The sequence below is a fragment of the Cricetulus griseus genome, chromosome 6, assembly GCF_003668045.3.
Source record: "Cricetulus griseus strain 17A/GY chromosome 6, alternate assembly CriGri-PICRH-1.0, whole genome shotgun sequence".
In the NCBI taxonomy this organism is placed as follows: domain Eukaryota; kingdom Metazoa; phylum Chordata; class Mammalia; order Rodentia; family Cricetidae; genus Cricetulus; species Cricetulus griseus.
Window position 1 is genome coordinate 26955323 of NC_048599.1, and position 26162 is coordinate 26981484.

The 26162-nt window shown below is 50.7% G+C and overlaps 1 protein-coding gene across 1 annotated transcript; it reads right to left on the minus strand.

Annotated features, from left to right (window-relative positions):
* Positions 1–705: 705 nt before the first annotated feature.
* On the minus strand, positions 706–23498 carry Xkr7 (XK related 7). The gene is given in 3 exon segments (XM_027421478.2): positions 706–1661; positions 2634–2836; positions 22915–23498. Coding segments are annotated over 3 exon segments (1743 nt in total).
* Between the last annotated feature and the right edge of the window lie 2664 nt (positions 23499–26162).

The following is a 26162-nucleotide window of genomic DNA, read 5'->3' on the forward strand; positions in this document are numbered from 1 at the left end:
CTCTAGACCATAACAGAGCTCCCAACCAAGTGCTCCTCCCGAGCAAAGGCACCCCACCTCACACTTGTACCCCCTACATACCGCTGTCTTCCCTCACCTCTCAGGGTTCTTTATCCTGCCAATGTCTGCACTGTCAGATCTCCAGTTGGTTCCCTCCCTAACTCCCTGCTCTAATTCTTCTGTTGTCCAGTTCCTCTTCCTACAGGAACTGTGCCAAATCTGTCCAGAGATTCCCTCAATTCATCCTACACCCTCCTCAGCCTTTTCCATCTTCTCTCAGGGATCCCCTCCTATCACAAGGCAGCCCTTCCCAACACTCCCTAGGGGTGCCCTGGCCCCGGGCATTGCCTTTTCTCTGGTAGCCCACCAGGGGTGATGTGTGATGATTCTAGGCAGGGGAAAGGTGAAGACCCTTGTGCCAAGCATAATATGGCATCCCCATGAGAGTGGCACAGTTCATGAGGGGGTAGCACCAGTTGACGCCCTGTGCCCTGGTCCAAGGAAACTTAGGGAATGGGCCATAGGGCTAAAAATGAGGCCTAGGACCTCCACAGGGCTGCCCTCTCCCCTAGGAGAACCCCAAAGTGGGGCCATTCTTGGATCTAAAGATCTACTCCCACTTAGCCTGGTGGCCCTGAAATCCAGACTCAACACTGTGGTCAATGTGGGGTCAGCCAACCCTGTCCCTTTTGGGAGGCAGACTGCCTACACTGTGGTCTCATACTCCAGCAGCTCCTGGGAGGCGCCTATGCTCCGGTATTGCAACCTGGGTGTGGCAGGTGAAGAATACTCCAAAGCCAGAATGGTCTTCCGGAGCCGGCGGTCAATAAAATGAGCATCCCATGCTGGGTACTTTTTTCGAGGCAAGTCAATCCGAATGACGGGCCCCTCTGTCCGCAAGGGGCGAGCCACTGGCGTGGGAGGCAAACCAGGTCGCACCTGGAAGACAGGTGGCGTAGGGGTCCCAGCTCGCTCTCCTCCCACTGAGGCCCCATCCCGCTCAGTGCCTGTAGTCCTTGGCAGAGATCTTGGTGGACTTGTGATGGCATCAGCTGGAGGAGCACAGGGCCCCGGGGCTTCGGGGAAGATGCAGCCAGGTGCCTGGGGCCCCAGCATGGGCCCATTGGGGTGCAGGAGACAGTAATAGACACACATAAAGAATATGCCCAGTGCAAAGCTGGAGGCCACCACACAGACCAGGATGAGTGAGTAGAAGTCGGTGGAGAAGTTTCGGCTGGAGTACCAGAAGCCAGTGAGCGCTGCGTTCTCTAGCAGTACGATACAGTAGTAGAGGGTGACACGGTGGCGGCTGCGGCCGTCCTTGACGTTGAACCAGCAAAAGATGTAAATGATACCCACCACCATATTGTAGATGATCTCTTCCCACTTGGACATGCAGAAGTCTGTCTCACCCTGGATAACCCAGAAGGTCATGATGCACCAGTGGGCAACAATGAAAATGCCAAAGTAGAGCTTGTAGACGCTGGCAAAGAGGGCAAAAGCCAGGGTTCGGGCTGCAATGGTGAACAGGTGCCACAGCACTTGGGCTACAGCACCCTTGTAGGACAGGGGCCGCTTGTCATCTCTTGAGTCTCTCAGCACCTTCTGGTAGGATGCCAGTGTCCAGGCCAGGGACACAAGGGAGGCGGAGATGGAGAGGGCTGTGGAGACAGGGTAGGGATGGGGTGGGCTGGGTTAGGGGTGGGTCCAGGTTGGGTCTGGAGAGGAGGTTTTGGGTCAGGTCCTGGGTTCTGAGGAGGTGTGAGGGAATGGCCTGAGGATCAGATATGAGGAAGGTCTGATTGGGGGTCCTCAAGGGCAAGGATATGGGCTGGGGCTGGGGAACGAGTGGGATCCTTCTGTGGGCATGGAAGCATAAAGGGAAACAGATTCGGGGTGATTTTGATCTCCATCAAGTCTAGGATTCTAGTATGGAGTAGACAAGGTTCAGGGGTCTTGGTGGAGAGTAGGAAATTGGGGTCCAGGACTCTGGGAGTAGAAGAGGAGGTCAAGAAGGGATCACGAGGTCAGGGAGGAGTCAGGAGACCCATCAGAAGATGCGAGCTGGGTATGCAGGGATAACTAGAGCTAAGCAGAGCTAGGGAGGTGGATCCCATGTGAGTCCCTGAATTCGGGGCTGGAGAGGGCAAAAGCCGTCCCCAGCGGGCCTGGGGACTAGTGATGAAGTCTTGGGACACTGAGGGTGGGTTTGGCAGGGTGTGGGTGGGAAGATACGTAGAGTTTCCCAGATGGTGATGCCGCTTTTCTGTGACACTGACTGGAGTGTTTCAGAAAGGGCAAAGTTGGATGAACAGGACTTGGTTTAAGGGAGGAGACCAGGACATTCAGCGAAGGGATAGGTAGACAGAGTCTTTGAAAACTGATGGTCTCCAGAGGATGTGAGAGGAAGCAAGATATGGTCTGCTCTGGCAATAGGGAAGGGAAAGAGAGCCCAGGGTAACTGAGGGGTGGTGTCAGAGTGGAAGAGACAAGTCAGAAGGGAGTGGAGGTCTAGAGAGGCCTCGAGGGTAGTGAGGGCATGTGGTTCCCTAAACCCTGTCCAGGCAGGTCGGCCTTTGGGGCGGAAAACGCAGGGTATCCCCAGGGACCAGCACGTGGCTGACGGGGCTCACCAGTCAGCAGGTCTGGCTCCAGGCCACGGTGGACCAGCAGGCTGAGCTGCAGCACCAGCTGCGGTGCGCTGCGCAGGAAGGTCTCCAGCAGACGCAGCATGCTCACATCCGCGCTCTCAAACAGCATCCTCCAGTAGAAGTGGCGCCGCAGCCGTTCCCCGCGCCAGCGGCTCTGTAGCCCCAAATACAGGGCGCGCAGGTACCTGCGGGGGAGGTGGTGCTCAGATCCAGGCTCCTCCCGGCTCCGGCTCAGGTTCCCGCCCATCTCAGCCTCTCCGCCTGCGTGCCTGGGAGAGTCCCCTACCTCCAGGACTGTACTCTCCGGCTGTAAAATGGGCTCGCCTCTCCAGGACGTGGTTGCAGAGCACTAAGTGCATCCATTAGCTTCTAGCCTAATCCTGTCCTCATCTCCAGTTTAGAGGAAGGAACTGGGAGTCAGTAACCATACATTTGCTCAAGATCACACCGCTAGCCAACAGCTCCAGCCCTTGCCACCTACAATGGGCTGAACTTCACGGCTAGGCACATATCTCTCCCAGCTGTGAACCCCATGTCGGTGACTATGTCATCTACTAGACGCAGCACACACAGCTCTTACCATATAAGCTCAATCCCCGTGTTCACAAACGAGTGAATGCATAGTTGTAAGTCTGTTGACTTCAATGGCTCTGATAGTCTTGAAGTAGATAGGGAAGGATCTAAGGCCCGAGTTCAATCCCTAATCCTATTTCTAATTTCCTCTGTTGAATCTGTGCTCATTCCTACCCAAGTAGCAAAGAAGATGGACGTTAAGGAGAAGTGCTCACATGGTATGAGGAATTAAGTCTAACCCCCACCCTCCCCACCCCACCCCCACCCTCCCCCACCCCCGCCCCCTGAAAATCTTTGACTATGACAGGTTAGCTCTTTGTCCAAACCACAGAGGGATTCTCTAAAAGTGGCTTCCCAGAAAATGGGTGGAGAGTGTCCAACACAGATCCAGTGGACCTATTGCCTGAACGTCAAACTGAGACACTAGGTATGGGAAAGTGCTGGCATTTCTAGGACATGGGAACCAGAGGACCAACTATATGCACAGTGTGCTGACAGCTTGTGGAAGGAACCACAGTGCTACAGGGTCTCTGTATGATAATGAGAGGGGTGGGCTTGATGGCTCTGGGCTAGTGTTCTATGTCATGGACTCTCTCCCTAAATGTGGCTAAGACCATCCAATTTGGCATCCTCTTGGCCCCAATTAATGCTGCTGGCATATCCCCAATATGACACCTGGTAGCTGGGAGGGAAAGGGGGCTGTTCCTTTGACTGCTTGGCAACCCCAGGACTGGACTGTGTTTCTTCTGCTGAGTGGTAGTAAGTCATCTCCCCGCATCACCCAGTTTTCTGAGTCTCCTGCTTCCTCCCCGACTCTCACACAGGTTTCCTGCAGGTGGCATCATTCAGTCATATAGTAGGTATGCTTCATCCTAGCTCTGTACAAGGTTTTGTGCCCCTACACATCTCACCCCGCAATGAGAGGCAGATGGGAAACTTTGACAGGGAAGTGGGGCAGCCAGGAAGATTTCCTACAAGAAATATCCCCCATCCTCTTTCTCTTTCTCTTTCTCTTTCTCTTTCTCTTTCTCTTTCTCTTTCTCTCTTTCTCTTTCTCTTTCTGTCCTGACAGTATCACATGTAGCCCAGGCTTGTCTAGAACTAAGTAGCTAAGAATGAATTCCAAATCCTCTTGCCCCCACCCTCCAAGTGCTGGTGTTACAGGTTTGTGCCACCATGCCAGGTTTTGTTAGTTTTGTTTTTGAGGTAGGTTCTCAGGTAACCCAGGATGACCTCAGACTCCTTACTTAGCTCCAGCTGGTCTTGAATTCCCAATTCTTCTGTCTTCACCTCCTACCTCCCTTCCTATAGGAACCACAATGCCTGGTTTTAATTTTTGTTTTCAAGCAAATGCTGGCACCAGGCATGGTGGTATTGTCTCTGATCCCAACTTGGGAGGTTGAGGCAGGAGGACCACAAATTCAAGGCCTTCTTGGACTACAGAAAGAGACTTGTCTCAAAAACAAAAGCAAAAAACACCAAGTCAATCAACCGACCAAGCAGTAAAATACAATAAAAATCACTAGTGGTGGTGGAAAGCTGGAGAGATGGCTCATTGGTTATGAGCACTGGCTGCTCTTCCAGAGGACACAGGTTCAGTTCCCAGAGCCTATATGGTGACTCACAACCATCTGTAATTCCAGTTCCAGGGGATCAAATGCTCTCTTCTGTGGGCACAGCACTCATAGGGTGCACAGACATACAGACAGGCAAAATACCCATACACATAAAATATAAATAAGTAAATCTTACTTACACACACACACACACACACACACACACACACACACACACACACACACGAGGATGGCAAGAAGAGGGCATTCAGGAGAAAGGACAGATGCCAAATGCAAAGGAACTGGGAGACCACAGCCCTTCAGGGGCATAGGCTGGGATCTGCTGGGCTGGGCCTAGCCTGGAGGCTTCCAATGAGAAGGGGCACAGGAAGTCCAGAATTTTCATAATTCATCACCTTGTGAAAGTTCATCAAATCCCGCATCCAGTTCTAGGCTGCAGGGCTAGGGTCATTGCTCAGCCGTGGAGTACATGCTTTGTATGCACAAGACCCTGGGTTCCATCCTGAAAAAGGAATCTGGACTCCTGAGTATAGGTTTAATTTTTAATCTGAATCCCAGAATTGGAGGTGATAGGATCAGCTCAGAGCCTCGAAAGCCTACTCCCAGGGCTGGCTTGGAGGGAAGCCAAGGAGCGGATGGGGCTGGTCCAGGCTGTAGTGACAGGGCTGATCTAAGAGAATGCGCACCGGAGCGGAAGAGAAAGGACTCAGGAAGCAACCAGAGGTGAGGGCTACAGGGTGGAGGGCGGGCAGCCCCAGAGCATCTGAGGGCCCCAGAACCTTCATTCCAGGCCTGCCCCACAGCCCACTCCCTTCCTCATTCCTGTGGCTCTGACTTCCAACAGGAAGGAGAGGCCAGCTGGTCCAATGTGAAGGGGCCTGGGGAGCAGGGGAAGAGCAATACCTTGGAAGTTTCTCTGAGGCTAGGAGACCATCTGTTTCCGCCCAGGTTAGGATGAGGGAGGTGCCAGCCCCTTCAGCATCCGTCACCACCTGGCAGACCTCCTGCCACTTCCCCGCCCACTCCTACTCTTTCGTCTGCCAGCTTCCAGCTAACCGCAGACAAAGGGCTCACATCGTCCAGGACTCGGATGGGGAGGGCTAGAAAGGAGGCTTCTGCCACCTGTCCATGGTGCTTGGGGGTCAGAGAGTAACATAGAAACCACCCTGCACCCTAGGGACAAAAGGCCTAGCCTTTTTGAGCCCAGCCTCACTCTGGTCCTTTTGGCAACAGTACCAAAGCAGTAGCTGTTCCTTCCAGCCAGACTAACTACTCGCTGCCAGGGGCTTGGGAAATGTTCATGGGCTTAGGAGAGTGTTTGAAGCTTGTGGGGAAATTTGGCTTCAAAATCCAGGGAAAAACTGCAGAATCAAAATTAATAAATGTTTAATTAAATGTCTGCAAAACAGAACATGATGTCAGCTAGTCATTTGCAATTTGGCTTTTATCTGGTTATATATAATTTACATTTGATGTTTGATGCGGCTGTGTTTTAATATGCTTGATAGATGTTGAGCCGCAGAGGTCTTAAAACAACACTGTCCAGGACAATACAGCCTCATTTCCCTGGCCTCCGTTTCCCCTTCTCTGAATCAGGGCTAGTGCTTGTCATCCTGCCTGCACACAGTCACCAGAATGAAAATCCCAAAGGCAAGATGGGGGTATGAGCACATAGTGGTGGTTGAGAGAAGAGGAGCATATATTGGGTGGAGGTCTCTGATTCCTTCTGGCCACCAAGCAACTGCTCTTGGACCCTCCTCTGGGAATCCCACTGCACTCTGCTGCCTTCTCTGTTTGAAAGGAAGTTGAAAGGAGCAGATGTCACCACAAATGAGACCAGTAACACCCACACAGGACACCCCATCTCAAGACAAGGAATCCAGACTTGCTTTTCTCCAAAATGCATCCAGTGCCACTCCCACCCACCTCTCCGGTCCCTGCCCCATCCATCTCTCCGGTGGGTGCCACCACCTTGCACAGGCATCTTCCACCATCTCTTGCCAGAACCACAGCAGCCTTCCCTGTGGGTCTCTGTCCAGCCACTCCGGCCCCCTACAGTCCATTCCACACATAGCAGCCAGCGGCTAATTCTTAAAGCCTGTTGAATCAGGTCACTCCCTTCCTGGAAACCTCACATAGGCCTAGCACACTTGCAACAAAACTCAAGCTTCTCCCCTCAGCTCGAAGGCTCCCAACCATCTGGCCTGCCTGTTTCTCTCACTGTATCTCAAACCACTGTCTGCTTGTTCTCCACACCCCAGCTGCATCGGAAGTTCCCTGCCAGACTTACTCCAGCCTCAGGACTTCCTTATTTGCTGTGTGCTCAGCTTGGAACACCCTTCCCCAGATCCTTCTCTGGCTGGCTCCTCACCGGTTCCCCTGACACATTCTTTGAGGAGGCCACTCATCCCGCATTGGTGCTTCTCACTTCCAAGGATCACGCTAGTCCCTCACATGCCTGCCTTACTTCTGATCCTCCAGCCTTCATCTCCTGAGTGCTGGGACTGCAGGTGTGAGACAGCACATCCTATTTATGAAGCACTGGGATCAGTCCCAGGCACGCTGTGCAAGTGCTCTGCCAACTCAGCTCCATCCTCAGCCCCTAGACATTTTCTTTCTATGTGGTCACTGGTGCTCCAGGAGGCATGCACGGGGAGCAGGCAGGGCTAAATGTTGAATGAGCTGATAAACGAGTCTTGTATGTGTCTCCTTTCTAGTCTTAGCAGGCCCTGGGCTTCTCCATCTCAGTCTGCACAACATCAGAACACTTTCCAGAACCCCACTCCCCATCCATTCTGTTGCTCCCCCTCCAGGAAGTCTTCCCTGGTGCCCCTCTAGCCGACTAGGCTACTTTCCTCTGATTCTCAGATGTCAGTGGCCTGAAGCCCAGGGTGAACTACTAACCTATAGGCCACTGTAGGTTGTGTTCCCAGTTTATAGGGGTATGGAGACATCTGTTAAAACTAAACTTTCTGGTTCCCAGTCTTCATCTAGGTTTTTGAGATAGGGTCTGGCTGGCCTGGAATTTGCTAAATATTCCAGGATGGCCTCAAACTCATGAGATTTCTTCTGCTTTGTCCTCCCAAGAGTGGGGATTACAGATGTGAACCCTGTTGTGTCATTTCTGACTTCCTGTCTCTAAAACAAACAAAAATTATCGAATACATTGTGTGTGTGTGTGTGTGTGTGTGTGTGTGTGTGTGTGTGTGTGTGTGTGTGTTCCTACATGTGTATAGGCATGAGTGTGCCATGCGTGGAAGTCTGGGGTCATCCTGCAGGAGTCAGCTCTCTCCATTTCCCACGAGACCCAAATCAAGTGGCCAGGCCTGGTGGTAAATGCCTTTGCCTTCTGAACCCTCTTGCCAGCTTCCAAATCATTGTCTCCTGCTAAGAGAGGAAGTGAAGCATGCTCTAGAAGAGGAATCTGAAGACCCGGTAAACATGAACAGGTGGGGCTGAGAGTGAAAACGTCTAGCCTGAGAAGTTCACTGTTAGAGAAACTAACAGTGAATCCACCTGCTCCAGATCCACAGCTCCCGAGGGACCTATGACCTCCGTGAACAGGCAGCAGGGTCAATAAATGGACCGAACTCATTCTTCTTCCCAAACCAGGTCACCCTGTGACCCAGCATCTTCCAGAGCCCAAGGGATTTGCTTTAATGGACAGAATGGGGGGGGGCATGTGCGGGGGTTGATGTTATTGAGAAGCTTGTGGGCTTAGCACACGGCTTACCCCATCTCTGTCTTGTTGCTGAGTCACCCCAAGTCTCTAGCATGAGGTGATGTTCCCGTCATTGGTTTTAGTCTCCATTAAGACAGGCAAGCCTGGCCTCGACCCCAGGTCATTGCTTGTCCCTTGAATGGCAGTCTTCTCTGTCCGTTGCTTTACCATTGTCAGTCAGTCTGTGAGTCTCTTGCTGGGACCCCAGGCCAGCCCACCTATCCTGTGAACTACACATCATTCTATTCAGAGACTTTGTTCATACAATTATCTGCCCTGGGCTCTGGAGCAAGCCTGTCTGCCCTGTGGACACAAGCTTTACTGTCTCTTTGCGGATCTGCCTGCCTGGGGCTCCCAGGCCTTCACGGACTGGTCCATCTGCTGGCCTGCTGCTCAGCTCGTAGCTCGGCATGACTGCCCGTTTTCCAGCCATCCTCCCCTGCTTGCTTCTCTTCTTCCTGACTCTGGGTTCCTTTCTGTCTGTCTGTGTCTCTCACATCCTCAGCTCTTCCATCTGTCGGTCTCTGAGTTTCCGAGCGTGTGTTCCCGCCCCTCCCCACTCCCCCTCAGGGCTCTGGGCCAAAACCACAGCAGCTTCCAGAGGCTCCCCCACTTTGCCTGTTCCATCCGGGAAGCAGCTAAAGACCTCTATCTCCAAGATGGACCCTGTCCTGTGACACCTGCAGGCTGAGGGTGGGGCTCCGGAGACAGAAGGACTCCCCCCTCCAAACCCTTCGCCTTTTTGTAGGATGACAGAGGACAATGTGCAGGGCTTGTCATAGTGATATCAATTCACATTAAGCAGCAACCTTCCAGTGAAGTTGGGAAACCAGAAAGTGGTAATATGGCACAAGACACTTAAGCAAGTATTTCAGAATTGTTGTCCTCCCAGAGGCCTCGTCAGAAAGGAGCCTGGAATTTTCTAGCCAAGCATGATGGTACTCTCCTGTAATTTGTGCTTGGGAAGCTAAAGCAGGAGGATTGCTGGTCTGAGGCCAGCCCAGGTTGTGTAGTGAGACCCTATCTCAAAATACAAAACAAGGAAGCTGAGGCAGAAGGATTTCTGAGTCCAAGGCCAGCCTGTGCTGCACACTACCTTCCAATTAGTCTGTGTGTCATAGTGAGACTGTCACTAAACAAAGCAAAAAGTCACAATTACTAACTGAAGGAGGGTTGGTAGTTTCTGGCAAGGCTGAGACAACTTCCAGGCTGGGATGTCCCTCTGAAAGCTGTCCCTGAGAACAGAAAGCCAGAGAAGACCTGGCTAGGTGAGTTCTTTTTTTGCGGGGTGGTGGGGGTGGTGTTTCTACCCCCTGCAAAAAGTATCTGCCATTCATTCAATACATTCAGTTTTGTACCTTGCTAAAATCTTCACTGCAAACGTGTGACATCTGAGGATAGGAGTCTGTCTTCTGATGAGGAAAACTGAATCTCACCAAGGGAAAAGCTCAGTTGATGTGGGGTGTGTGTGTGTGTGTGTGTGTGTGTGTGTGTGTGTGTGTGTGTGTATGTGTGTGTGTATATGTGTGTGTGTGTGTGTGTGTGTAAGAGAGAGAGAGACAGAGACAGAGAGACACAAAGAGAGACAGAGACAGAGAGACAGAGAGACAGAGACAGAGACAGAGACAGAGGTGGGCAAGGAGAGACTGGGAATTGATCCCAGGGTCCTGTACATGCTAAGCATGTACTCTGTTATTAAACTATCTTCTCATTTCCACTTGACATTTATTTCCCAAATACTTCTGAGTACCTACTATGTGCCAAGAGCTATGGCAGATACGGGTAGGCAAGAAGAGATCCAACCCATGCGATAGGGACTCTTCCTAATAACAGAGGTCTGGACATTGATTAAATCGTCATGCAAACAGGAGAAAACACATTCCATAGGCTCCAGTAGTGTCCCGAACAAGGGCAGCTCAGCACAGAGGAAACCAGCGGGACTGGAGGAGGTTTGGCAGTCAGGAAAGATTTTTCTGGAAGTTTCCATTGCTGATCAGTCTGAAGCAGGCACATAAGCTAAGCAGGTGAACAGGGAAGGGGAGGGAGAGTCTGGTAGAGGAAACGACTTGAGCAAAGGTCCTGAGGTTAGTGAGAGGGAGAAAGTGAGAGATGAGATGCCACTGTGTATGGTTTGGTCTTCATCACATGACCCAGGAAGGTTTTAAATGGGGCAGTTGTATTAGAGGTAACGCTTAGCTGTGGAGAACTCCCTAAAAGGGGACAAGAGTGAGTGGTAGGTCACTTGCTGGGTGAGAGAAAAGGATGGGATGGCCTTTTTCAAAAAAAAAGGAGACTGCTATCAGAACTTTGGAGGGGAGACTGGGCCCAAGTCCAGCAGTTGGAAAGCACTGGAGCTGTGTCTCTGGACAGGGTGGTGTCCTTCATGTCACCAGCCCAGGAATGCAGTCCCCACCTGTGGCTATAGCACTGCAGCCCAGGAAGGGTGGCTTCCACATCTCCTGGCATTGCTTTACCCCTCAATTCTGAGCACTCCTGCAAGGATGTGAAAATGGGCCCTTCCTGGGGTTGGCAGCCAAAAGAATCCTAAATGTCAGTAAAGAATGTGATTTTACACGTTTGGCTCCCATCTCATGTGGAGCGGGGAGCCAGGCTGTCTCCCTCCACCCTCACAGCCCCCTGCAGAGTCACATTCCCTCTTCTTTGCTGGCCTCAGGCCAAACACTTCTGTCCACTGGTTTTAAACCCTGATTGAAAACCTGTGACTTTCTCCCATTTTGCCCTCTCTCGTCAGCTCCCAGTCAGTGTCCATATTCTTGCTTAGTAGAAAAACGGACAGCTGCTCTGGAGCAACGTATTTGGCATCAGGTTCTGGACTCTCACATACCTACCTTCTCTGGACCTCAACTTTGCCATCTATAGTATGAGTTGGTGATGTGCAGGAGAGACTCACTCAGTGCCCTGGGCTCTGAAGGTTCTCTGTTTGCTCTTTCTCTTCACCTCAGTCCCCCTGGTGGAGGGAGGATGTCAGGAAACAGTGGGGAGGGCCTTGATTCCAATCTCCCGGTGACATTTGAAGGTGTGTGTGTGGGGGGGGGGAACTAACTCGGAGAGGAAGAATTGCATCTGGTTGTTTTGTGGTCTGACAGAGATTTCAGAAGCAGAGTGCTCCGAGGAGGACTCAGCTGATTTCATTTTTCTGGGCTCTAGGGAGTCACAACAGCATTGCCCCCTCTAAAGAGGCAGCCATGCCTCAACTCTAACTTTCCATGCCCTGGGAGAAAATGGAATTCAGTGGCAGAGTATGGAATTCAATGTTTTTCCTTATACACTTTTCAAGCTCAGCTAGCAATTAGGATATCATTGCAAAAGGGAAAGCCCCAGGTTGGAAATTGTGGCAACTAATTAAAGAAATATCACAATTTTTAAAAGAAAGCCTTCGTGGGTTTGTAAGCATTGTAAGCTTAGTTGTTAAGAGCACTGGCTGCTCTTCCAAAGGACCTGGCTTTGGTCCCCAGCACCCATATGGCAGCTTATAGCCATATGTAGCTCCGGTTTCAGGGGATCCAATGCCCTCTTCTGACCTCTGCAGGCGCCAGGCACACACGGTGCATAAGCATACATGTAGGCAAAACACTTTTATACATAAAATGAAAATTTAAAAATCCAGGCATGGCACCACACACCTGTAATCCCAGTGATGGCAAATTGGGAATCCGAGACAGGTTGATGCCTGGAAGTTCACTGGCCAGCTAGTCCAGCCTTCTTGGTGAAGTTCCAGGCCAGTGAGAGACTCCTGCCTCAAACAAAAGGAGAAATGACCCTGGAGAATGTCCTCTAACTTACACACACGAATGCATGCCCACCTGCACACACATACCTACAGGCAAAACTCTCGTGCACATACAATAAAAATGAATATGGGGAAATTTAATTCACTTAAAAATATGTTTCATCCATCCCTCTGCTCCCAATCTAAGGGCTCAATAGCTGTTGGTGGCTGGTGGGCTGGCACATTAGTCAATGAAGACACAGAACCCTGCTGACCCCACCGAGTCAGCAGACAGCACTGACCTCTACAAAACCAGGTGGGCCGGGAATCAGTGCCATTAATGATACAATGTGAGGTTCATCAGCCTAGCCACTCTGCTTTTGTATATGTTTACATTTTTGCATACTAAAAACTAAAACACTACATTAAAAAGAAGGTGACATTGGGATATAGCTCAGGGGTAGAGCATTGCCTAGCCTGTATGAGGTGCTGGATTTGATCCTAGCACTGTAAACAAAGCAGAACAAAACAAAAACAAACAAAAAACCAGGTGAATTAAAATGAAAGCAATAGAAAGTAGATGAGATAACCTTATGGAGAACGAACACATCCCAAGCTGGGTCTCCCCAAATGTCACCGATTTGCAGCTTGCAGCATGGCTGTGTAGCAGCGTGAGACTTGGTATTGTAAGACCCTAAGTCAGGGCTGTGAATTTAAACCATAAGGGGCTTTACAGTCATCTAGTTTGTCCTTTAAACTGAAGTAAAGTCCCCTGCTTACAGCATCTCTGCCAGTTAGTCACCTCCTCCACACCCTCTGCTGGTGGGCGTTCCTGCCCTTGCAAGAGATGCCAGGTCTTCTTGCTTTCACCCAAAAGACCCCACCACCATTTAGCTTTGGATTGTCTGTGTGCACACTAGGGGCGGCAGAACAAGGATCCTTCCTTGGTAGGGCTCAGTAGGTGAGGGTTATTGAGAATTGGGATCCCTAAGGGCTCCCCTCCCCCCACCACCTTTTTTTTTTTTTTTCCAAGATAGGGTTTCCCTGTGTATCTTTGGAGCCTCTCCTGGCACTCACTCTGTAGACCAGGCTGGCCTCCAACTCACAGAAATCCGCCTGCCTCTGCCTCCGGAGTGCTGGGACTAAAGGCAAACGCCACCGCTATAGGAAGGGCTGCAACTCAGGCCGCAGGGCAGCACCAAGCAGTGTTCTCAAGGCTGCACCCTGTGGCAAGTGCTGACATCTCTAGAGAAACCCCCGAGGCTGAACCATCATGTGGTCCATTTTATAGACAAACTCTGGCTGGTGAAGCAATTCTGCCCAGGATCACACTGCTACAAGGTGATAGGATCTTAATCTGCCTAGAACCCAGAGTGCTCTGCTCCTTTGTTTTCTTTCCTGAGCCCTGGGAAAACTCAAGTCCTCACGTGAACTCAGCAGAAGAGGAAATGACTTGCCCAGGACTCTGACCTCAGAGGCTCTGTTCAGTTCACATCAACGTCACTAAGCACGCTCTTCACATCTCCTAAGTCGGTTATGCCTTTTTCCTCTGGGGAACTGGACTCAGGGTTGCTATGTTAAGTCTTACCCTCAGCCCACTGGCAGTAGAAGGCTGAGACTGGAGTCCCAGCAAACCTCATTGCTGTGCCCAAGCTGCAGGCTTTTACACTGCCTTAGCTCTGATACCACAGCCATGAAGCCAAAGCCTGCTGCAGCAGGCTCCTCATCCAGGAGCTGGCTCGGTACAAGGCCAGCAAAGGTAACAAGGACAAGGCCAGGCCTCCCCTGGCGCACTTGTTGTACAAGTGTGGAGACTAGCATTTGATTCCCTGGAACCCTTGTAAAGTGTTTGTGTGTGTGTGTGTGTGTGTGTGTGTGTGTGTGTGTGTGTGTGTGTGTGTGTGTGTGGTGAGGGCAGTGCAGTAGTGTGTGCCTATAATCTGTAATCCCAGCACTCCTATGTGAGATGGGAAATAGAAACAGGAGAATCCCCAGAAAGTGGTGGGTAAGATATCCTGGAATACACAATTGCAAAGCAACAAGGAACCCTGTCTCAAAGAGTAAGACTGGGACTGACCACCCAAGGTTGTCCTTTGACCTCTACACATGCCCGTAGCAGGTCCACTCCTATGCTCACATATGAAGGCACAAACACACTCACACACATAAAGGATTTAAGTATATATATTTAACAAATGCTGGAAAGATGGCTCAGCAGTTAAAAGCACTTGCTGCTCTTGCAGAGGACCTGAGTCCAGTTCCCAACAACACCCATTATCAGGCAGCTCACAACTGGCCTATAACTTAAGCCAGGATCAAGTGACCTCTGCTGGCTTCAGAGGGCAACTGCACTCTTGTGCACACTCTCACACCCACATGTATACCTATATATACCTATAACTTTTTTAAAAAATCTTTTTAAAAAAGCATTCACTTAGCTAGCAGAAGAAGCTATGGCTTAGAACCCACACATGGGGTGGGGGTTGGGAGGCTTGAGCACATCATTTTCAGCCCTGGCTTTGCTACCAACTGGGAGGCTAGTCCTCGCTGTAACTCAATTTCACATCTGTAAAATGGGTCAATAATGCTAGTTAACACTGAGCACTATGGTGTGCTGAATAAAGCTTAATAATGTATAAAACATGTTCTATGTATTCTGTCACTTTGCCTGCACAGTGGCCATTCACACAGGGACAATTATCCCTTTGTCACAGATGAGAAGAAAACCAAGGTTCAGAGATGTCATTGAAAACTATGGCAGGATATGGTTTTGTTTCTGTAGACCCTTGTGCTACAGATGCAATGATACAACCAGAGGCTTAATAAACAATAACTCTAAAATTTTTAGTAATATTCTTTACTTTTTTGAGACAGGGTCTTACTATGTAGCAGTAGCTGACTCTGCCTAAACCAGTCTGGCCTGTCTCTCAAGTGTTGGAATTACAGAGGCAGGTGCCACCACACCCATCAAAACAGCTGATTTTTACAACAGAAATGAATATATAGATTTATGTCCTAGTGAACTAAGAACCAGAAGTAAAATCTTCAAACAACACAAGAAATATCTAATAGTGGGCTGGAGGTGTAGCTCAGGTCATGGAGTGCTTACCTTGTACGGACTAAGTCCTGGGTTTGATCCCCAGCAGCACAGAAATCAGGGCATGGTGGTACTTGCCCTACAAACCTAGATCTTGGAAAGATTAGAAGTTCAAGGTCACCTGGGGCCATTTAGTGGCCATAGAAGGCAGACTGGGACACGGGAGACCCTGTCTCAAAACATACGCAAACGCAAATTCTAATCAGCAAGTGGAAATCTCCCTTAATCACACCTCTTCCCAAGGAAACAACTTTGGGTGAGGCTGGAGTGCATAAGTCTTCCATAAACAGAACTGCAAGCAGTTCCACTTTAGGTTATAAAGATGACTTTGGCTAGTTGAAGAAGTGGAAGACGGTGTGAGGGGCTGGGGGTGGTGCTCAGTTTGCTTGGGGAAAGCTTGAGAAAGAGACAACATGGAGTGTGTCCTGGAAGGGTGTCTTACTCCGGTTGACTATTGCTGTGATGAAATCCCATAACCAAAAGCAAGCTGGGGAGGAAAGGGCTTCTTCGGCTTACACTTTCACATTGCTGTTCATCATTCCAAAGGAAGTCAGAATAGGAACTCAAGCAGGACAGGAACCTGGAGGCAGGAGCTGATGCAGAGGCCTCTATAGAGGAGTGCTGCTTACTGGCTTCCTTCCCGTGGCTTGCTCAGCCTGCTTTTTTATAACCCAGGGCCAACAGCCCAGGGTTGGCACCACCCACAATGAGCTGGCCTCTCCCTCATTGATCATTAAGAAAATGCCTTACAGTTATATCTTATGGAGGCTTTTCTCATTTGAGGCTCCCTCCTCTCTGATGCCCCTAGCTTGGGTCAAGTTGACATGAACCAGCCAGTACAAAGGGTGTGTAGAAATTCCCTGGTGGGGATTGGGATAGGATCTGATGGAGAAAGCAGCCCCTGGGCATCAGGGGCCAGCGATTTGCCTCTGCAGTCTGGAAACAGAGGGTGAAGCCAAGAGCTCTGATGCAGGGTAGGGGAGAGGCGAGCCAGGACACTCTGGGGCTCCTGAATATCAGATCCAGGATCCCCAACTGCCTCTGGCTGTGGGCAGGGTGGGATGGGGTGGGGTGGGAGGGACATGGTGGAGGAAGCTGATAGCACCTCCCATGGCAAGAGTTTGGACACCTTTACAAAGTCAGGGTGGTGAATGGAGAGGCCAGAGTAGATCTCAAACTGCCTCCTCCTCTCCCCAGGGACCTTTGCCCCAGCTGCTGGGTTCAAAGCCATTTCCTTGCAGTCCTCCCTCCCCTGACTCCCCAGGGCTTCTCGCCTGTGTGGTCTTTATAGATCAAACAGAGGACAGGGCCTAACTGCCGCCTCTGTGTCTGTTAGGAGAGGCTCTGGTGGACTGTTGCTGCCCTGATGGCAGGGGGAAGGAAGGGTGGAGTGTGGAGTGCACTGGCCAGGGTCTCCCTGGAGGTGGGTGGGGAGGCCACACTGGAACAACCCTGCCAATTCAGCACAGAGAGGAACATTTGTGAAGGGGCTGCAGCCAAGCCCAAGCAACTGTAAACATGTTTCAGATGTGGGGGTGATGATTCAAAATGCTAGACTCTTAACCAACACAAGGAGAATGGGTACCAGGGTTGAAATGATGGTGGGAGGACCATGACACAGTTTAGAGAGACTATGGACCCTACCTTGCAGCCACTGTTACAAATAATTATGAAAACAGCAAGGGCTAATTACAGTTGAGTGCTTCTGTGTTCCAGACAAGAGGTGCTAAACATGATACATATATTATTTAGCTTAGAACACCCCAAGACAAATGATGGTATTGTTACCAAGACACAGGTAAATTAGGGTTTTTGCCCAAAGTCACTCAAAGTGGCACATGCAACGATATCGCTGGCTCTGGAGAATGGGTTGTGACATTACCCACATGAATGAGGAAACGGAGGAAGGGCCAGAGAAAGACAGAGATCCTGTGAACCCAGCCTGATGTGGAGTCCTACCCCTGCTGCCACAACTCTGGTCCAGCCCCAACCTTGCTCACCTAGATCTCATGAACACTCCTGTGTCCCCAGACTTGCCCTGGCCTCTCTGCAGTCCATTCTTCATCCAGTAGCCAGAGTGAACATTGCAAAAAGGAGTCCATACCTTCTCTGGTCAGACTCTCTTGGCTCCCCTTTTGGGGTCTAAAGGCCCTGCATGACTAGCCTCACTTTACAATTCTCCCTTGACACTTCTGGCTGGTGTCTCCCTTTGCCTGCAATGCCCTTGCCCTTCCTGATACCCTCCTAGACTTTCCTGACAAGCCCAGCCACCCACCCACACGCCACCTCTTTAATCAGGCTTCCCTCCCCGGGTCCTCTGCTCTGCCACTCACTAGTTCCTTGCCCTGTTGCAGCTTTGTGTGTATGGTGTGTGTGCCGGTGTGCACACGGAGGCCATAGAAGGGTGTCTTGTTATTTCCTTTTCCACCTAATTCCCTTGAGGCATGGTCTTTCACTGACTGTGGGGTGAGACTGTTAGTCAACAAGTCTCAACCATCCATTATCCTCACACCCCCAGAACTTGGGTTACAGGCACACATGGGTTATAGGCATACATGGTCTCCCCAGCCCCTAGTTCACCCTTTCCAGTAATAACATGACTACCATGTGACCTACTGTAGTTCACACTGCCATCACTTCTTTATCCTTGGCACTTATAACAGTTCCAGGTATACAGCAGGTGCTCCATAAATATCTGCAGATTAAATACTCGAGTGTCATGTCACTGCGGCTCACAACCCTCTCCCCACATCACTGGCTGTCACTCAGAACAATGGTGCTAATTGGTGCTACCAGTATTTTAAAATCATATTTAATCTATTTTGTGTGCGCCTGTATAGGAGTGGCATGTGTGTTCCACAGCTCACATGTGGGAACCAGGGGTCCACTCCTTCAAACATATGAAGCCCTGGGATTGAACTCAGGTTGTCAGTCTTCATGGCATTGGGAGGACCCTGCCAACATCTCACCTGCTCTGCCACCAGGTTTTGAATAGTTAAATGATGGGACCAGCCCTTGCTAAGTCCTTGGTACACGTCACCTCCTTAAACGCAGACAACACAAGAAGCAGAAACAGATGCAGTTATAGTCTCTACTTTAGAAGATAAGGAGGCAAGTGACTTGACAAGGAAGTGCATGCAGGATTTGAGTGGAGACCCTGAATCCAGAGTTCCTGCTCTTTGTGTTACACCAATGATCCAGCTTCCTGGAGGGGAACCCAGAGCCTGATTCTACAGCAGCTCTGACTCACTGCAGAAGCCCTCGGGAGTGTAGGGCTCTATGGCACACACAGGCAGAGATGGAACAGCTGGACTCAGTGAGCTGTTAGAGGGACCCAGAAGCTCACTGCCACCTACCCTCCTCCCCACCTCAAAGTGCTCAGACTTTGACAGCTGGAGGGAATCCTAGGCCAGGTCTCCTCACACTAATTGGCTTAGGAAGCCATGCTTATCTGGGTAAAGCTGGGGCCCGTGAGTTCAAGATTAGGGAGAGTGGGATTCATGGCTTACTGCTTTGCTGCCCACGGGGTCAGAGGAGGCAGAGTTGGGACTTTAATTGGCTTAACAGCCCTCAGTGGCTTAACAGCTCAGAGGGCTGGGAGTGGGAGGTGGATAAGGACAGCCTGGTGACCAACCCATGGGCAGATTCATGCCCCACCAAGGATATGTTTGCTTTCCTCCCAGGGACTCAGTCTGCTACTGCCTCAAGGCATTTCCCCATGATCCCACCTCCCCTCCAAGTCCCTACACCCCCTACCTCCCACCCTCAGCCCCCTCCCCACGGCCCCAGACAACACACCAAGTGTGTCATGATATGGATGGAGCTGGGTTTGGGAACTAGACAAAAGGGCAGGCACCTTCCCTTCCTGCACTTATTCCTGTGACCTCAGTCAAGTTCTCTGACTTCTCTGCATTTTGCTTCCTTGTCGGAAGAACAAATGTAGCAATAAGCATGGAGGGAAGGTTTTAATGCAATGCCTGGAACACCTCACACAGCCCTTGCTGCAATATGGCAGGTGTGCAGTGTCTGTGAGCTCCCTCCTTTAATGTTTTAGCTAATGGCATCCGTGTGGAAGGACCTTGTCTTGTGAAGTGTTTGCCTAGGGTTATGTAATGAAGACACCCCCCACTCCAATGTTTCCTTTGGCTGATACTATTTTTTAAGCTCTCTCTCTCTCTCTCTCTCTCTCTCTCTCTCTCTCTCTCTCTCTTTGTGTGTGTGTGTGCCACTGTGCAGGTTTGGAGGTCAGAGAACAACTTGTAGGGGTCAGTTTTTCTTTCTCCCTTGGGGGTCTTGGAGAGTGAACTCAGGTTGCCAGGCAGGCTTGGTAGCAAGCACCTTTAGCCACTGAGCTCTCTCCTCATCACCCACTCAGAACATCTGCTGGAACAGCTCATGTGGTAACATGTTATGCCAACACCTCTTGATTTCTAGGCATGCCAAACTGGATGGCTTCTCTCCACCTTCTCTGAATGTTCCTGTTTATCCAGGCCCTTAGCAGTTTAAGAGTCCAAAGCTTGTGGGACAAGGGTCCAGAGTATTCAGTGACAACAGAACCGTAGCCTGGTTAATGTGGCCTGGTGTGCTCTTCTCATCCCCAGTAGCCATTTCTATGAGATCTCTCCTAATTGACTGCAGAGTCTGAATTTAGTGAACAGTCAAGCTGCCAGTAATTGCTTTCCAGCTCTCTGTAGACCCCAGCATCACTTCTTCCTTTAAGTGATTTCTATTCTATGCAGGGAACAAAGTACCCGGCAGGTGACCAACTCATTTCAGAACCTCTCCAAAGGGCAGGTGTATTAGGAAGCAGAGGAGACAGAATTGTAACCTAGCCATAGAAGAGGTATTGGGGGAGGACCCCAAATTGACCTTGGTGACCTTAAACTGTCTTGGTCAGGAGGTGGTCATATGGAAATGTACCATATCGTTATGGGTCATGAGACAGATGCCACATCTTAGCATCACCACATCTAATCATATCATTTCACACACAGGGAAACTGAGGCTCAGAAGTGGAAAGAACCTGGCCCAAGGTCACTTTCAAACCAAGATGAAAACGTAAATCCTCTGGAAGCACACCCTCCCCAAATTCAGCATCTTCCTACAGTACGAAGTTTCCTCATCGTTACCCACAGTCCAACTACCTGCCCCCCTTTTCACATTCTTATCTCCATGCAACAGAAGCCGGAGGTTCTGTCATCACGCAATCTCACAATCTCAGACTCATAATTCTTCAAGCTTTGGGGGAACACTTTGGTGGCAGAATTGCAAGGTGGAACTTGGTTTTGAAGATGCAGACTCTTGAGTGCCAAAGCTCCCAGTTGCTCACTGTGTGACCTTGGGCAAGGGTGCCCCCCTCTCTCAGCCTCTGTTCCCTCATCTGCCAAGTGAAAATTATAATACTAACCACATGACAGAATCATTAGAAAAGACACAGGAGAGAACGGAGGCAACCAGTGGGCTTGGCAGAAAGTGAGTGCTTAATAAAATAATTGCAATGGCATTGTAAATTAGGGTTTGAGTACCTAAGTGAATGTTTAAAAGAAATGCAATCAAGAGGAAGAATCCACACACTAAGACCATGCAAACTGTGTCTAAAATTTTTACAGGCCTAATACTACTACAGCCAATTTCTTTCTCCTCCCCCAGAAAGATTCTGAGTTTTAAAAGTACCACACTACGGTCACAAACCACTTCCATAGGTTGGGTTCCCCCTGCTCATTTGATTGTTGCCCTGTCCAGTCATCTCATCCCGACTCTCACTTTCCCAGTGTAGAACAGTGGAAATAGTGGAGAGAGTTCTATTTGCAGAACCACGGAGTTCAGTGGCCTCTTAGCCACTTCCAGTCACTCCCCAGGATGCCCATTTACAGTCATTTCCCCCCATATTTGAGGGAAACTCAGTTTCTGTTCAAGAAAGAAGAGTCCTGTTAGCATTGTGTAAGTAGGTTCTGAATGGGGAGAAGGAGGGTAGCCTATGTGTCGTGGGGCAGCTGGCCCACTTTAGGCTGAAGGGAAAGGGGAATGAAGCTTTGGCTACCCAGAATAGGAAGTTACCATTTCAGAACCTAAAAATAACCCACCATCTGTCCACTTGGGCACAGAATGACAAATGCAGATTCGTCCCTGGATGTAGACATGAATATTTTTGTGCGTCAGGCTAATAATAATAAGAGCATGGATAGTGTTTCCCCCTCCCCTGACTCCAGGGCTAGCAAAGTAGAATGGAGCACATCATCTTGGCAGGTGAAGATAGGGAAACCAAGGTAGAGAGAGGATCAACAACAGAGCAAGGGTGACACATGGCAAGTGAGCAGCTGGGCCAAACACTAGGGGTCCAGTTTCCAGGGCCCAGTCCAACTGCATCTTCTGAGTTAGGCAGAATACACTAAAAAGTAACAGAGTAAATAACCATTCTCTGTATCTGTAGAGGGACGTCCCCCATGCTCTCCACACATCTGCTATGATAATCCCTTACTTCCCCCAAATACGTTCCAGTCTGCAGAATCCTCACACAGACCTCCTCCCGCCTAGTCATCCCAACAGGTTAAAAAACTGTAACAGTAAGTCAGCGATGGGAAGTGTAGAGAGTAAGTCATTAAGACAGGAAGTGTAGAGAGTAAGTCAGTGAGACAGGAAGAGTAGAGATTCCCTCTCACTTCACAGGTGAGGAAACAGACCTGGAGGAGGAGGTGTGCTAAGATCACATAGTAAGCAAATTCATTTTGTCACTGCAGGTACAGCCCAAGGAACTCGAGTGACTGATTCAAGAGGAGCTGTGGTTTAGAATTCCCCCTTTCTCCAATTAACACAGCCCAGCAGGCACCCCACTTGCTGGCAAAGGAAGAAGCCTGGAAGTGAACAGTTTGAATGAAGCCCCAGTGTTGTTTTCCAGTCTGAGGACTAAGGGGCAGACAGTAGCTATCTAGTGACAGAGTCAAGATTTCAAATCTCCTTGTCCCCTTTAGTTGGGGGTGGGGGGTTGGGGTTGGGAGTTGGGGGTTGGGGGTAGGGCTCTGTGGAGCTACTTAGGAAGTAGGAGCCTAAGAGTGATGGACTGGATTCACCACGCCCTTTCTCAATAAAACCAGGAAGTTTACACGGGATAGTCATTTAGGTGCCTCACATTCTGCCTCTCCTAGGATGTTGGGGGTGAGCTGCAATTCTGAACTGAGTGTCTCTGAGAGCTGGGAAAGACTTCTGAATGTTTCCCCATGTCTAGGCTTAATACCTGGACATGGAGGAGGGGGTCAGGACTGAAAGGATCCCTGTGGCCCTTTTCCAAGCATAACACTTGTCCCCATGCTCCCCAACTTCTCCTGGCTCACACGTTACTAAAGGTCTCTGGTACCTTCTTGCCCCATTAGCCAGATCAAAGCTATGGATCTTGGGTCCAACAGAGTTTGGCAGAGGAGAGGAGCTGACTGACAAGAAGTCAGAGCTGCAATGGAGTGGGACGGGATGGGGGGTCAGGACGGAGCAGGGCGGGCTGCAAAGGCCAGAGCAGATCTGGGGCGGCATCCCACTCCCAGGACTCAAGCTTCCTTCACCTGCTCTTTTCCTACCTCCAGACCTGGCCGAGCTGCAGGAGGTGAACGAGGGTCTGCAGTAGCCAGACGCAGAGGCGGCAGCAGCGACGGCGGTAGGCGCTGGCTGAGGACGGCGCGGGCCGGGGGATCAGCTCCTGGCTGCCTTCTTTGGTCCTGAAGGCGATAGCGCTGTCCTTGGTGCTGATGGCGGCTCCGCCGATGTCGCTGTCCTTGGTGCTGACGGCGGGTCCTGGGGTCCCCGCGGGCTCCGAGTAGTCGTAGACAAACCAGCGGAAGCTGAGCAGCTGCACAACCAGGGAGGGCAGCAGCACGAAGAGCAAGGTGAGGCCGAAGTAGGTGCTCTGACCCTGAAGGTAGTAGGAGGCCGCCAGCCACAGGTCGGTGGCGCCGTCGGAGAAGAACACGAGCAGCGCGCACAGCACCCAGCAGCAGTCCCGCAGCTCGTAGCGCGGCCCCGGGCCCCCCGCCCGCCGCCGGTCCCGGGCCCGCGATCTCCGCCGTCACCTCCCGCGCCCTCCTGCCCCGCCCCGGGCTGCTCCCGCCGGCCCCTCGGGCCCCGGGCCGGCCGCGGCCACCGCTCCATCCGACTTCGCGGCCATGTTGGCGGAGCAGGAGGCGGGGAGCGACTTCCGGGCGGCGGAGCGGGTGGGGTGCCGAGTGGGGAGGACCCTGAGCGGGCGGCTCCCGCCTCCCGCTCTTCCTCCGCCGCTCCTCTTCCTCCTCCCCTCTACCTCAATTATTCATCCTTGCCGGCGCCGCCCCACCCGGACTCCGGCCTGGATGTGGGCCGCCCCCTGGGAAGGGAAGGGGCCGGGGCGGGGAGAGCATCCCGGGTCACCCTTGCATGGCTTCCTTGGAGGCGTGGGGCCCAACCACATGCTTTCTGCCTCTGGCCTCCCCCCTGGACCCTATTTCTCTTTGATTGTCCCCGCCCTGTCTTCTCCTTTTCCATTGATCTTCTGCGGTACCTCCGGTGATTTGGGTCTTGCAATGCCTCAAGAGGATGAAAGGCCAGGGTCTGCGGGGCGGCGGCGGGGGCGGGGGGGCAGGGGTGGGAGCAGCTTTTTGGGTACCTGCGGTAACCCTTTAGCATCACTCCCTTCCAATGCCACTTCTTAGTTCCCCCGTGTTCACTTATTGTTCCATCCCCTCCTTTGATCTTGAGAGGTCTCTCTTTTCATTGTCTTTTTTTTTTTTTCCAAGCGGAAAAACTGCAGTTCTGAGTTGCGGTCTCTTGCTCACTCTTCCTTCTTTCAGGAGCCGCGTTCATCTGGCCACTAGCCCGGTTAGGGAAGGCAGAGGGGAGGGAGGAAAGAGCAAGTGCAAACTGCTACCCCCACCACCACTGGAGGCCACATTTTCTAGAATGTCCTGGTGAGGGTGTGGGGTGCAGAAAGATAGAACTGGTGATTACTGATGGATAGGACCCTGAAGGGCCAGAATGTCAGCTGAGGAGTTATGTGGCTAGGTCAGGACTTAGCAAGAAGAGTTGACAGCCAAAGTGGAGCAAGGACCAGAAAGCAGCAGCCTGGAACTGGAGAGATCAGAGAGACATGAGCAAAGTCTATGAAAGGAGGTAGGGGTCCCTCATGTGCCTGGGTCCTCTCATGCCACCACCCACGTTGACCTGGGTCAGATGTCCTAGGACATTGTTTATGAAACACTAGAACTGTTTCTAAGCAATGTGAAATTACTAATCATTTTAGTCTCACAGTTTACATGGTTTATATATTCATCCACCAATTTTATAGATGAGGAAACAGTCAAAGAATTGCATTCGGTGGCTTAGAATTACATAGTAAGTGCTAGAAACAAATTCATATGTGGCTTTGAAAAGCTCAAGGGCATGAAGAAGGGGGAGGTGGGGAGGAAGTGAGGTGGAAAGACCACCCTGCTTCAGAGTGACAGGAAAGAGAGAGGAGACAGCTGCCCTGGGCTGGGTGGAGCAGCCATCTGCTGCCCTGCAGCCTGGCTTCCCTTTCGTGTCCAGGGACTGTTTTGGTCTCAGTGATGCTTGGGAGGTTGGGGTACCAGCTGTTGCCTAAAGCTAAAAGCAGAGGGGAAGTGTTAGGGGCTAAGGGAGTTTTCAAGGCTGGATTCCAAGCCAGCAGCCCACATTTAGACTGACAGGAGGCTGGGAGGTCTGAATTAGGAAGGCCCATCTCTGCCTGTTTGTCTCCTACAACCCCAGACCTAGAAAGCAGTTGAATACACAGAACCTTAAGTGAAGTCAGAAGAGTGAGTCTGCCTCCAGCCACCCTCTTGTCAGTTCTTAGTGGTCTGTATCACTACCGTCACAGGTGCTTGGACTGGCAAAGATAGGATCCCACCTTTGGGCCCAACTAAATGGAAGCCTCCATATAGCCCATAACTGGCTTAATCAAACCAGCAGCAGAAGTCAGGTTTAGGCTTTGATACTCTGATGCCAGAAAATCTGGGGTCAAGACCCACAGTCTCCTCAGGATTCCATGGCTTTCAGTTTTTCTTTGCTTCATAGAATAACAAAATAGAGGATATCATATGTTTTCCTGCTAGGACTGTGGTGAGGATAATTAATGGGAAATTTTAATAGGTATAATGCTTCCCATAGAAGCCCCATTCAACATCCAGTGGTGGCCTGCTCTCTGTCCCTCAGAGAGGTCTCCCCGGTACTTTGGTTATGAATGCCACAGCACCCTGGTCTTTTTCTTTTCCACACTGACACACCAGCAGTTTATCTTTTCATGTTTGTCTGTTTAGAGTTGTCTGGGATCTTCCAGAGGCTTTGGGAAATTCACCCATTTTTCTTCAAACTGAGACTTCTGAGTACTGGACTTCCAGTGTCCAGTACTGGGCCTGGTACTCAGTAGGTATCTGGTGAAAATATGAAGATAGCCTTCAGTACTCTGTATAATAAAATTTTAAAAGAAAGGAAAAATAAATAACCATCCAATGAAACCCAGGCATTGTGACAAGCACCTGTAATTCCTGCAATTGGGGTAAGGGGTAGGGGCTAAGACAAGAGAATTGTGAATCAAAGCCTAGTCTGGGCTTCATAGTGAATACCAGACCAGCCCGAGCTATATAATGAGACCCTGTATCAAACAAAGAAAGAAAAGAATAACTATAAAACCCTCCAGAACATCTGACAAGTTAATGAACTTGTAAGTAAGTGATGAACTTGGTGACACAAGTGGCCTTTTTGTCCCCAGTTTATAAAGGTGACTTACTCAGACAGAGGCGATGGCTTCTGAACTTCTTAGTGTAGTATTTGCGCCTCTAGG